This window comes from Gymnoscopelus braueri (genome assembly GCF_963280865.1).
Source record: "Gymnoscopelus braueri genome assembly, chromosome: 11".
Lineage (NCBI taxonomy): Eukaryota > Metazoa > Chordata > Actinopteri > Myctophiformes > Myctophidae > Gymnoscopelus > Gymnoscopelus braueri.
The window spans coordinates 42473762-42487408 of NC_137613.1; the positions used below are offsets into that span (position 1 = coordinate 42473762).

Below are 13647 nucleotides of genomic sequence, written 5' to 3' on the forward strand. Positions count from 1 at the left end.
GTGTGTGTGTGTGTGTGTGTGTGTGTGTGTGTGGGGCACGCGCGTCTGAGAGAGAGAGCACAAGCTCTCTGTGTTCAACTGATATTGATATAGCAATTGTGGAACTCTTGTGAACTTTTGTCACAAAAGTACAATGTATTACTGTGACCGTTAGGAGTATCGAGGACAATGAATTTCAGCTGCGGTAGACTTCTATGATCGTGACACTACAATAGTTTTAATCTACATTACTAGACCCATACACAATTGTTGAATATTGGCCAAAATATTTCACATATTTGAACGTGACACAGCATGTGAATTAATGGATTATAATAATTTTCACCCCCAATAGTGCATGTTATTCTTCTCTTACTAATGTTATTATATGACATCTGCTTGTCAGCAAATAGTAAAAAAGCAGCCTGTCACGTGTTCTGCCATAAACTCTCCTCCGGGCTGAGGCTGATGATGACATAATGATGAAGTCAGCAAAACATAATGTAAAAAACAACTCACGTGACATCTCCGGCGTAGTGCCTGACACGGAAATGCTTCTGAAACTCCATGGTTTTGTCAGTGGGGCTGAGCTGGATGGGAATATAATGCATAAATTGATCATTGGAAGAAAAAAAACAGCACAAAATAGAATGAGATACACATGGCTGAGCTACGGTAGGAGTTAATTGGGAAGGAGAAGGGGATGTGAAGCAAAAGAGACGACAGAGGCTGTTCTTGGTCTGACCTTGCGGGAGGTGTAATGGGGGTGTTGTGCCAGTTTGTCGTTCATGCTCTCCAGACAGACGGTGTCTGTAACGTTGCCTACGCTGAGGCAAGCTTCATCCAGGATGGAGATGATACCTTTGTGTGGCTGCTCCACCAGATCCACAATGATCTGGTTGTTGAAGTAGTCAATCTGGACACACACACCGTAAAAACGTTAAAGGAGCCCGTCTTCATATAATTGGTCCTCGCTATTGCTCATTACAATGCATGGGTGGTGCAGTGGCAAAGTGCCTGCCCACCACCGCAGAGGTTGCGGTTTCAAATCCACCGTGGTGCATCCGGCTTTGTCGGGCGTCTACAGTATATACGTACACAGTTGGCCCGTGTTTGGGGGAGGTAAGCTGGGCGGGGAGGGTGATATCTGTCACCGCACGTTTTCCTACAGGCTGGGGCGTCACCTGTAAGCGGGGAGTGTTGGGCGGGAGGAGCAGGAATTAAGGCTCTACGTCCTCCCGGTGGGGGCTCCCCACTGGCAGGTGAGTCAGTAGGATAAAACAGCAGTGACGACACATGTGTGTGGGAAGGAATAATTGTCATAACGACTAAATTGGGTATAAAAAGAGGTCAAATGCACCAATACGAATTTTCCCTCTGCGTCTCATTGGTGGGCTATGGACAGTTCAGAAACAAGCCTACCAATGACATCATCAATTGGGATTGCAAACTAATAGGAACTACAACCTTTCTCTTCCTTAAAACTTAGCATGCTGAAATAGAAGCCATTGCTCTTTCATTAATAAAAATGCAACAGTGATGTCACTGGCACTGGTAGGCAGTAGACAGAAATGGTGCCATGTTGAGCATAATGAGCATTAGTGAGAGCCAATTATATGAAGATAGGTTTCAAATGGTATGCTTGGGAAATGGACTGATTTCTCATCATATTGGCTAAGGGTAAATTGATACCAGCTGCACTGTGTTTGAGTATTTACATGCATGTTTCACTTCATTGCATGTGATTGTGATTATATACTGTACGTGCGTTTATGTCTGTATCTGTGTGCACCCACATGTTGCCAAGTGATGCCCTCTCTCTGGTATTCACTCTGCTCCTGACAGAGGATCAGCTCTATGAAGAGCTGCTGGAGCTTCTCATTACAGTAGTTGATGCAGAACTGTTCGAAACTGGCCAACAACACGGGGAAAAAAGCCATTAGCGAGCAATATCATCTCATTCTATTTATACATAACTAATACATGAATTAGTAAACAGAAATGTGTTAAACAAATCAACATTTGATATTCTTTTAAGTGGCCACCATTTGTATTGATGTCAGCTTTGCACACTCTTAGAATTATTTTTCTTTCCTTCTAAAATGTTTGTGACATTCTGTTGTGAAGTTGACATACTGTAGCCCTATTAGGTAAAAGACTAAACTAACTCAACTAAACAAAGAGGAATGACAGTCCATCATTGCGAATGAAGGTCAGTCAATTTGGAAAATGTCAATAACTTTTCTTCAAGTTTCTTCAAGTGCAGTCGCAAAACCCATCAAGCACTATGAAGAAAGTGGTTCTCATGGGTATTACCATAGGAAAGGAAGACCCAGAGTTACCTCTGCTGCAAGTTTATTCGAGTTACTAGCCACAGAAATTGCCAATTAACTGGACCTCAGATTACAGTCCAAATAAATGCTTCACTGAGTCCAAGTACAGTAACAGACACATCTCAACATCAACTGTTCAGACTGCGCATATCAAGCCTTCAAAGTTTATTTGAAGAAGAGAAGAAAAGACTTTCTTGGGCCAAAAAACACAAGCAATGAACAAAGTCGATGATTAGATATATCTAACATCTGGGGCACAAATATTGAAAATATATAATACTAGTGATTCTTAACTTGACCCAGTTGCATGTCCTTAGTGTCCTAAAATGGCAAGGACCAAAGCCAACAGTACTCTACTCTGGGTCCCAGGACTGGAACTGAGAACCACTGATAGATGTTATATAATGTAATATAATGTACATGCATTTAGGTGAAATGATGAGGGACAGCAGAGGCCAACCTGTTGTTATCAAAGATCTCAAAGCCATAGATATCCAGGACCCCGATGACAGTGTTTTTCCCATCAAGCAGTGGGTTGTAGTCTTTAACTTCAATAACACTGTTGATACGACCCACAATCCAGGCAAAAAGTCTCTCGTAGAGAGCCTGCAGTGCCGAAACGAAGGGGGGAGGGAGGGGATATTAAGTGAAAGTGACAAGTGAGAAAATTAGATACAAGCAAAGTGTGGGAGAATGATGATGTTAACACAGTTTACCTCAGGCAGGGAGCCTGATTTAAAAACAATCAATTCAACAGCTAACAGGTTCGGTATACAAGTTGTGTATTAGCCATAGGTTGTGATGAGAAATAACATGATCTTATTTGATAACACCTTGACAAAAGCATCCCTCCCAGAGCAGGCATCCTGTTGCGTGTGTCCCTTCTCTATAATTTCGCCACCCCCGGTGGCCACAGTGCGGTACAGCAGGCTCTTACTGACAGTATCTGACTCTGTGGTGGTCAGCTTAGCGATGTGCGTCACAGCCTCTAGCCCCACCACCTGGACACTCTCACCATCACACTCAAACTGAATATTACCCTGAAAAAGTACAAGCATCATTAGACACAAGATCACAATTTTACTGTACACGAGCACATACTGTGACAGTGTCATATCATTTGTAAACATTCATTCACATTTGTTTAATGGTTTTTAAACCACATGAACCCTAGCCTATTCTGGGCATGCAACAATAGGCGAACATTCCTTGAAAATAGCAGAAACCAAGTACAGATAGGGTTCAAGACAGTGGTTAATCAACAGCGATATAACCTACCAGAAGAAGAATGGTGGCCAAGATCCTGTAGATGGAATCAATCTCTGCTTCTGAGAAACCAATCACCTTCAGAGCACTCATCACTGCTTTGTGACTGGAGCGATCATTGCTGGATGTCTAAACGACAGAGAGGTGTTTGAACACATGGATTGAATGGAATCAATCCAGAAGGAGATTTCAATGAAGAGGCAAATATATAATGCCAAAGGATAATAAAAGATAAATATTATTGACATAAAATTAGATTAAAGCTATAAAACTTACAGTGGTGTCAGCTCCCTCTTTGGTATAAACATAAACAGCAGGGTCATTCTGCAGGTGAAAGGACTCCATCATTTCATCAGAGCCTCCACGCAACAACTGTCGAAACACAAAGTCATATAGTGGCTAAGTTTGCAATGAGAATAATAATATATCTCATATGGTCAAAATTTACTCAGTAAACTTTAACTACGGCATATCATATTTCTATTGTCCCACTTGTGTCAGTTTCTCTTCAAATGAGAAGGACAGCACTTGCAGTCAGGTCATTTTTCTTGTATTTACATGGATGAATTTCATCAGTAAAGCCTTCTTCCTCATTTTCCCTCTACTCTTAATCTCTTAACGGGAAATAGCAGATCGACAAACCAGGCTTGTAGATAAGCTATTTTCTCACAAGCATTGTGAGCTTGTGAGACACGTTGTAAACTTGTGGTTCAGCTATTTTCTCACAAGCATTGTGAGCTTGTGAGACACGTTGCAAGTAAACTTGTGGTTCAGATATTTTCGGCGAACGTTCTCCCAGAATATAGGGATGCTAGAGTTCAAGCAGAACAAGCATTATTAACACAAGAAAGAGTTTGAGCATGTTTAAACTTGAACATTTGTATTAGTGTCTACCTGATAGAATGAATGGAAGTTCCTCTCCCCCTCTTGCTGGTGGATCACCCTAGACTGGCAAGGGAAAACATATCATTATTATTGTGAGCAATAAACCATAATTGACCACCGGAAGGAAGTGAAGCATATTGTTTTTGGAGACATTCTTTTAAGAACCTGTGCTTTTGTACCGCTATTTAAAGAAAGTTCAGGTAACTGAGTAGATATCAACACATAAAACATTAACCCATGACATTTTTAGGGCCCCTGTCAATTGAGGGCCCTCGCAGTCACTGTCAACATACATCTGAAAAACGTAGCTTTTTGCATGAAATGCGCTGAGAAAGTTCAGTCAGGAAACTCTTCTCTCACGCAGTTGCGTGCGGTCAACCATTATTGACCGCACACTTTACGCTTCTATTCTCAACCAATCTCATTCACACTTCACTATGAGAGCGGCCAATTTAAATGGGGAAGTTTGCATTGTTCGTTTTCTTGTTTGTTGTGTTGTCTGAACATTCTGACGCTGCTGGTGCCTTTCTAGGAATTGTTGCTCACCATCCACCACCCCTGCTTTTACTGTACTGTATGCTAAAAGCAGATCCTTTCATAGCCAAACCAAAAAATATATATTACTCATTTTATATTCATTAAAATATTTCAATTCAATTAGGAAGTTGTCCTGACTGAACTATCATACATCTAAATAAGCAATAAGTACAGTAGCAAAAATAGTCAGAGGAGCAAGGTTAGGGTGCAAACAGTAGCCTATTGTAGTTATTTCTGCTCACTGTGAATGGATCACAGCACCATACATATAGGACCACAATGGAAATAAGTCCCCAGGACTTTTTTGTATTATCCTTTTAGCCTTAATGTCTGACTACACCACATGCTTTTTTCAATAAATAAAAAATATATTAAAAAAACATCAGTTAGACAAGTTCTCTCACATTGGGGATAAAAACAGTATCATCATGTGGGTGATAATATATACCAGGTGAGCTATTCATTAACGCCAAACGATGGCAAAGCAGGTTCACAGGAACATCTATTCATGGACTCTCACTTCTGTCATTAAACATTCATATTCGTCACAAATTAAATTAGGTTATTTTAGGCAAATTCTGGCTTAATATTAATAAAACAACCTCATTCCTCTGGGTTTTCTCTGTAACGGCAGTGGAGAGCTAGTGTCTACCTTCTGAATCTTAATGTCATTCTATTTACATTTTCTAAAATATTGTTGTGTGCTTTATTATGACAGTGAATAAAAACAGGAAAAAAGCTGATGTCATGGGACACAGGTGATGAAACATGTACAAACACCTGCCATCAGAACTAGGTCTATGTCAGTGGCTCCCAATCCCAAACCTTTTTTCCTTTGAGCTTCTTACAGCTGACAAAAACTGATGAGACCTTAGCTCTGGGGTAGCTGTTTTTCAGAAATGTTAACCACTTAAACTACAGTATACTTCTCGTACAACGAATAGCAAAAATAGTTGATCTATAAGCTCCCATCGTGTTGTGACGCGTTGTGTAGATCTGCTATTTTCGCTAATGTTATTATTACTGTGCTTCACACTGATGTTGCATTACAGGATAATAGATTCTGTACGAATTTACAGTACAGACAGACAGTGGATGAAAGCAAGTTATGATTTTGTGCAACATGTTTAAAATGTTGTACTACCTCTAAACAGACAAGGCCTCACGTGACCCTGTGTTCTTTGCCCCCCCCCCCCCCCCCCCCACCAAGGAGGGTCCATACCCCAGATTGGGAAACAATGGTCTATCCATGTCATTGGTTCCCAGGGGTCCTTGGGGGGGGGGTACCAGGGGGTCCCCAGCAAAATTAGTTAATATAGCAACACAATCATTTTAACCGCTCTAACCATATTTTATACTTTGGCTATTCAAAAATAGCAGATATACAAGCTCATAGCGCTCATGAGCTTGTAGATCTGCTATTTTTGAAAAATCCCTGGCACAAAATATGTTTGACATGGGGGTCCCCAGCCAAATACATATCATTTTGGGGGTCCTTGATATGAAAAGGAACCACTGATCTATGTGACACACAGCTAGCAGGCTGAATGCCACCCCCACTGAGCCCTCACCTTCTCTAGCAGGTAGTTGTTGATGTGTCCACCGGTGGGGTCACCGTTGAAGTTGAAGTTGATGTCCATGTACTTGCCGAAGCGACTGGAGTTGTCATTTCTATTCGTTTTGGCGTTCCCAAATGCCTCCAGCACACAGTTGGACTTCAGCAGCACGTTCTTCACACTGATTTATGACAGCGCCGGTGACCGTGATGGAAAGATGTGGGCCACGTCCACAGGGGGAGCGAGAGATAGAGCATATAGTGAAATGATGGATGGTAATGTCAAACCCTCCAACAAACTCTCATCAAACAGTCCCAATGATTGATGTGAATTGAACTCGAGAATTAAAAAAAACAGCATTTAATAACTTTTGAGGCTGTTGTGCAGGTTCAGTGTGCTGCTCAAGGACACTTTGAGGTGCGGCTGGGAGGGGCTCGAACCGGGGAACCTTCAGATTCCCAGGTGGCTGCTCCTGAGCCACTGGCACCCCTTGAGTCATAGACCAGCTGTACCACTGAACTCCACCCAAACATCATAGTTTCCTAATCCTCAGTATTACTTACCTCTCTACCTCTGCCCTCTGGTTGGGGTTGGTGATGGCTGCTATGTACTGCATGATGTACTTGCTGGCCTCTGTCTTTCCTGCTCCACTCTCACCTGGAACAAAACAACACAGATAGGCGTGGTACTGGTAAACGGAGGCAAATTATGGCAATGGTAAAACACACAACGATAGTCTCAATCTCCTATTCATAACGCATGGAAACGTACACATCAATGCGGTGGCTGTACTCAATTGCCTGTCACTTAAATTTGGGGAACGTTTAATAAATTTCACTAAGTTCTTTCATGCTACATTTCCCTTAATTGTATTTTTGTTTATCCAAGATAGTGTTAGCAACAACTTATTGTTTTCCTCCTGGGATAGGCTACATAAAAACTACTTAAAGTACAGAAACAGCACAGAAACAAAAAAGATCCAAAGTCTCTATACATTCATAAAGGTCAAGTGCAAATGACTTTAAAACAGTTTATCCCGTTCTATTAGGTCTTACCCTTCTATCAACACTTTTAAATTCCATCTAAGACACACCCTTTTTCCATAGCACATACATCTGCTTAAGATCTGCTTCATGTTTGTCATGCGTTGTGCGCTGCGTTTACGCATTTATTTCAGACTGTTCAATTATATTAATACGTTTCTATTTATTACATTTAACAACAATCAAGTGCTACTGTATGACAGTAGAATTACATTTCAATAAGTTAATACTTTGGGGTGAGTATAACAAACACTGTCTGAAAGAGCCATGAATATAGTGGAGAAAATTAGGAGCAATAAGATCTCACTCAAGTAGACATTTGAGCAGAGGCAAACATTCACACAGAGTGTCACATGGTGGTGTGGTGAGAACCCAAACGCAGGACAGCCAGGCAAGGTAGAGTTCAAAACCCATCATTGGGTGTTTTATTACAGGAGGCAGGTGAACACGAACACCTCAGACAAACTATAACATGTGTTTACTATGAGAACATATCAAACCAGTCATGCAGGTTGGAGGCCAAGATTAAAGCTTGATTTACTGTATGATTGTTACCAGTTGCCAATGTGACTGAGAAGGGCTTCCAGCATGCCTCTGGGAGGACACACACTTTTAGGACACACACTACTTACTGTAGGTGTGCTTGTTATTAGAGTTAGACTGTTAGACTGTGAAAGTAAACCATTAGGCTTCTGATTATAACTATATATATATGTTACAGGGAAATTGGCATTCCAGGGAAATTGAAAGGGGAGCGCTTGTTTTCACCGCCCCCAGGCAATTCTGTAGAACCAACGCTAGAGGGCAATGCAAGCCAGACATGAGCCCCACACCACACACGCACGCATGCACACGCGCACAAACGAGCACGCATGCACGTGCGCGCACACACACCCGCGAACAGCCTTATTCCATGCAGTTGAAGCACAAGGGGGCGGGGCTGGCGGGCTATGTTAGTGCAGTGAGTGGCAGTTGGGGAAAACGCAGTCCCCACAACATCATTTACGATTCTGTGCCTATCGGTACATAACTCGGACAGCGCTTAGTCGACTAGCAGACCATCAGCCGGTCATGGGGAGTCCAATGATTATCAAAGTGCGCTACTGAGGCTTCCTGGTTTCTATACAGTTGTTGTCGTTCTCGTCCTCGCATCAAAGCCCCGCCTCGCAGCCCCGCGCCTAAAAACAAGCGCTCCCCTTTCAATTTCCCTGGAATGCCAATTTCCCTGTGACATATATATTAACCACTATACTTCATTGACTGGAGTCACCCAGCGGTCTAAATTAGGCACCCTCCTTTTTCCCCTCTATACTACACCAGATTTCTTCACCGAAAATAGCCAATCTACAAGCTCACAACATGCCTCTTTGCAATGTGTTGTGAGCTTGAAGGTCCGTTATTTTATGAATCTTCACCCAAGAAGAGGGACGCTAGGGTTCATGCGGTTAACAACACCATGCATGAAGACACTGGCTTCATCATTAAAAGCACAGCGCGAAACATAGAAGCTGAAATGCCGTTGGATGCTCACATTGCAGGCAAGACGCTCCTACACATCACACAAGTATGAAATGCAAAACAAACATATTTTCACTCCCCATTAGTCATAGAGTCAAGGTTTTTCACTCCCCTTTAGTCATAGTCAAGGATTTTTGGTCCCCCCCCCCTTTTTCTTTTGAGATTTCAGTCAGACACTTTCATCAGAATTAAACATCTATTGCAATGCTATTGCATTCAGTTTGGTGGTGTCTACTCTGCTCCTGTGATACTACAGATTATCTGCGCAAGCATGACACAGAATCTGAAATCACTACCCCCCCCTTGAAGCAGTTTATTGCATGAACATAAAATGTAACCGTTCAAGGGCATAAGTTAAGATATACAGATGTAACATCATACAATCCACAGAATCAAACATTTAATGTTGTGAAGAACTGAATGCCACATGGAGGAGGCCGGGGAGGTGGAGGGAGTTTGATCATCACTGACAGGCTGCAGGGACGGTGCTGTGACCAAATTCTGAGCATGTAGTACAGTAGTATGAAGAGTGAATAGTGTTCTGCTTAAAAAGACCGCCTAGAATGAACAATTAGGATTAAGGCATGTGTGTTAGCTTGTTAGCAAATGAGAATGAAGGGAGATTGAGTGAGGCTGAAGGTGGGGAACTGTCTGACTGCTGTGGGTGTATGTACAGTCTGTATTAAAGTATTAATGAATGAAAATGAAGGGAGATTGAGTGAGGCTGAATGTGGAGAACTGTCTGACTGCTGCGGGTGTATGTATGTATTAACTTATTAATGAATGAGAATGAAGGGAGATTGTGTGAGCTGAGCGTGGAGAACTGCCTGACTGCCATGCCTGCCTGAACTATCGCAATGCTCGATTTGGGCTTTGTTGAAGCTCATCGAGCATTATGTCTTACTTTGTCGCTGTCGTGGAATTCTGGCTCAATCAGTAATTGATGAGGCAATAGGAGTCGAGACAATATTCTAGGTGGTGATGGTTATGCTTTAATGTACATGATATTATGGGGAGAAGTACAATAACACTCGGTCGGTGGTACGGTAGTTCTGCCAGGAGCACATGGCTCAGATCATAGTTATACTGTAGCTGCTTCAGGACGAGCTGAACCATAACTAGAAAAAGTGCTCCTCAGAGCACAGGTCTCCGCCAGGACAGGTTAGTGTGGGCCAGCAATGTTCGCAATTCGCCAATCAGGCTGGAATGTGAAAAATCGGACGGATCAGACGGATCCGTCTTGATCACTTGACTAAAGAGATAACATGTACCGATTTGCATGATCTTTGGACAAAGATTGTAGGAGTAATATAAAAAGAATTTGGTGCAAAAGTCTGCCTCCAGGTGGCGCTATAATAGGGTAATGTTGAAAGGGTGGCATTTGTTCATAATTCTTCTGCATCGCCGCCGAAGCACATTTGCCTTTAAAAGAGAATGAACAAGACTTACCTGAAATGACAATGCAGGTGTCTTTAGCTCGTCTCTTCATGGCCTTGTAAGCAGCATCAGCAACTGCGTAGAGGTGTGGTGGGTTTTCATACAGCTCCCGTCCACGGTAGGCATCAATGGCATCTCTTCCATAAATGTCCAGCTCTCTGTATGGGTTGACTGAGACCACCACTTCTCCAATGAAGGTGTAGATACGGCCTTTCTCAAACCTGACCATAGATAAAAGAAAATACTTTTTTTACGCATGCATGCATGTAAAATTCATTATTACATTTATGGCATTGAACAAAGATTTGAATCTTCATACTGCATCAATCAGGAAATAAATGGACCAATTGAATGTAAATTAAGGCACTGTCAGTATAGTTAAGAATACGATTAGGCAAGGGTTTGGTGAGGTTAAGGTTAGATTAAGTATAGACATGGCATGCCCGGTGGTTGATTTATTGTCAGAGGCAATACAGAGAATTTCTACACAGCCATACATACCACCAAAAACAGAAAATCTTTAACCACTACACACACCTCAGTGTCAAAGGGTCCCACTGAAGTGAACACCCATTAAAATGACAACACCCATCAAAATACCCTCGAGCTACAGTAAATGTAACACATTTTCAGAGAGAACATGCAGCTATCACTCATATGCCGACCATGACAGGAAGTGATGCAAGAGAGTATGGAAAGCAGGAAGTGTATTTTATGTGGTTCAATGTGGTTGCTTCCTCAACCTTGGCTTGTACATCTTGTTATAGTTTCATGAGATGGGACAACGCTGAAAGATGCAGGGTTTAAGAATTGGTCAAACTCAAAGTTATATTCAGTACTAATTCACTGAGTCCAAGCGCTACGAAAGCTATAGGCTAGTGCTTATGAAAAAGATTATCATCTGCCCTGGATTAATGAACAAAATAGTCAAAATTTCAAATTGATTTAGGATTTTTAAAAAAAACACACAGTTTGGCAGTGACTTGACAAATCCAGAAATATACCAGAGGCAAAGAGCCATTGGGAAATATGGAAGTACATCACAGACCTTAGCAGTTTAGTATGGTTGGTAATAAGATACATTGTATATGTTATATTTCAGGCACTGCTATGAATATAACCTGTTTAAACTTTCCCATTAGACAAGCCTGATCAGGAGGAGAAAACTAGAACAGTCAAAAAGCCGTTTGCCAAGCCATAAACCATTGTAATATCAAACCACAGCTGTAAATAATATAAAACAAGTTTTTACATTGGAAGTTTGCTGTCAATAGCTGAAAGGCTAATATAATAATAATTGTTGTTGTTGTTATTATTATAATAACTATTATTATTATTATTGCTATATTGACATCCTCTCAAACAAGTGTTACATATAACTGGGTATTTACAGTATGTGTCTTACTCTTCTCCTTGCTTCTTATTATGAGAACTTTGAATTTAATTTTGAATTTAAAATGGTGAAAAAGTCACCTGATTCAGTCATAACCCACATCAAAACACAATAATAACAAAACTGAAGAAAGGGGGGAAACTAACAGTTTTCAACAGGACTAATGAGTTCTGATTATATGCAATAATAGCTATATGCAATATTTTGTTTCTATGGTGGTCAAAGCAAACACTGGTTTGTATCGTAGCAACACAAAAAAGCGGTAAAGACAGTCAACGTGGAAATGACTCAAACATATATAACTTTGATGTTTCCCCATCTCACTCAGTGCACTCACTTCCTCAATTACTATCTTGGAGGAAGTGCTTAAATGGTCAAGAACATTTCACCATGTGATGTGATTCAAGTTATGATGTTTAATAGTTTCAGGAGAGCGGTTAGCACTTTCCAACTGCCTTCCCTTTCAGAATAAAACCATGAAAATGTATATCACAACTTATATCGATCGCACAATTTGACTTCCTTCACTGCAGAGCATTTAATCAAAATATGCATTTTGCTGAGGACAATTCAGGACCTTCCCTTGTGCTTCAGTGGCCATGTATGGAATGTTACCCTTTTCATCTTTGCCATCCAGCTGCTAATCCATCTCTCTCCCTCCCTCCCTCCCTCCCTCCCTCCCTCTGGGTATGTCAGGCCTTACCTCAACTTCAGGTTTTCCATAAACTGTTCCATTGTCACTTCATCAAGCAGGACAAAGTCTGACTTCCCAAACTCTAGGTCCTCGAGCTCCGCCATCCCTGAAGACAAATCAGTCCACTCACACCCACCAAGCCAGACAGAGAGAGGAAGGAAAGCAACTGACAAGAGAAGAAAGAGAAGTGTAGACTTCTGGGGCCCGGTAGTGAAGGCACAGTTTATGTCTGTGTCTGGCAGTGGGTGTGGCTATGTTCTTTTTGTGGATTGTAGGGTGTGCTTCGTCGAGTCACTGAGGGCTGTGGTCTACATGCTACAGCACGTCATCCTGTCAGTCAGTCTGTGTGTGTGTGTGTGTGTGTGAGTGTGTGTGTGTGTGTGTGTGTGTGTATGCGTGTGTGCTCTTGCGCACATACATACGCGTGCTCGTGCTCATCTATATATACAGCTAGAACTATCATTAAACCCATACACCACTTCTGCATCCTCCTCCCTGACTCTCTTCCTGCCACACAGCTGTGAGGGCCTCTGAGTTTCAGAGCCGTTGCTGAACTTATCGTGGTGAGAAACCTGATCACAATGTCAAACTTTTCCTGCTCACTTTCCGTCAGTGTCTTCCTTTGTGTGCATATTCTGCATCGTTCCTCCTTCATTTTTAATTTGATTTCCCAATGTTATAACTGTGAGACATTTGTGACACAGCCTTGGAAGACCTTGTAATTGTGGGCACTAAATCGCCCTTACTCCAAGAGGATCATGGCATATCCTGTCTTACAGTCAGCGTTGAGCATACATAATTTCACTTAGCATTTACCCTCAATTCAAGGTTTAAACTGACAGTATGCTGGAGCTCAATGCACTAACAGTTAAGAGTAAAATGATTCAATAGCACAAGACCACGTGGTAGTGTACTGTCTGGTTTCAATTCCGCAACACTACTATTGTTAGTTTTGCCTCTACATCTCCATACATCTGATTTCTTCTTTTAAAATGAAGAGTTAGAC

At 41.7% G+C, this 13647-nt stretch overlaps 1 protein-coding gene across 4 annotated transcripts in view; it reads right to left on the bottom strand.

Annotated features, from left to right (window-relative positions):
• Positions 1-12860, bottom strand: part of myo1g (myosin IG) — a 419914-nt gene extending 407054 nt beyond the window's left edge. For 3 of the 4 annotated variants that reach the window (XR_013934045.1, XR_013934046.1, XM_080442178.1), the window contains exons 1-12: positions 12651-12860; positions 10567-10775; positions 7120-7213; positions 6572-6737; positions 4473-4526; positions 3855-3950; positions 3591-3707; positions 3146-3352; positions 2773-2918; positions 1776-1890; positions 725-895; positions 499-569 (exon numbers count right to left, since the gene is read on the bottom strand). Coding sequence is in view for 1 of the 4 variants with exons in the window: in XM_080442178.1 (XP_080298304.1) it covers positions 499-569; positions 725-895; positions 1776-1890; positions 2773-2918; positions 3146-3352; positions 3591-3707; positions 3855-3950; positions 4473-4526; positions 6572-6737; positions 7120-7213; positions 10567-10775; positions 12651-12745 (1541 nt within the window). In the remaining 3 variants the exon portion in view is untranslated. The remainder of the gene's footprint in view (positions 1-498; positions 570-724; positions 896-1775; positions 1891-2772; positions 2919-3145; positions 3353-3590; positions 3708-3854; positions 3951-4472; positions 4527-6571; positions 6738-7119; positions 7214-10566; positions 10776-12650) is intronic. The other variant, XR_013934047.1, reaches the window with a different exon arrangement.
• Between the last annotated feature and the right edge of the window lie 787 nt (positions 12861-13647).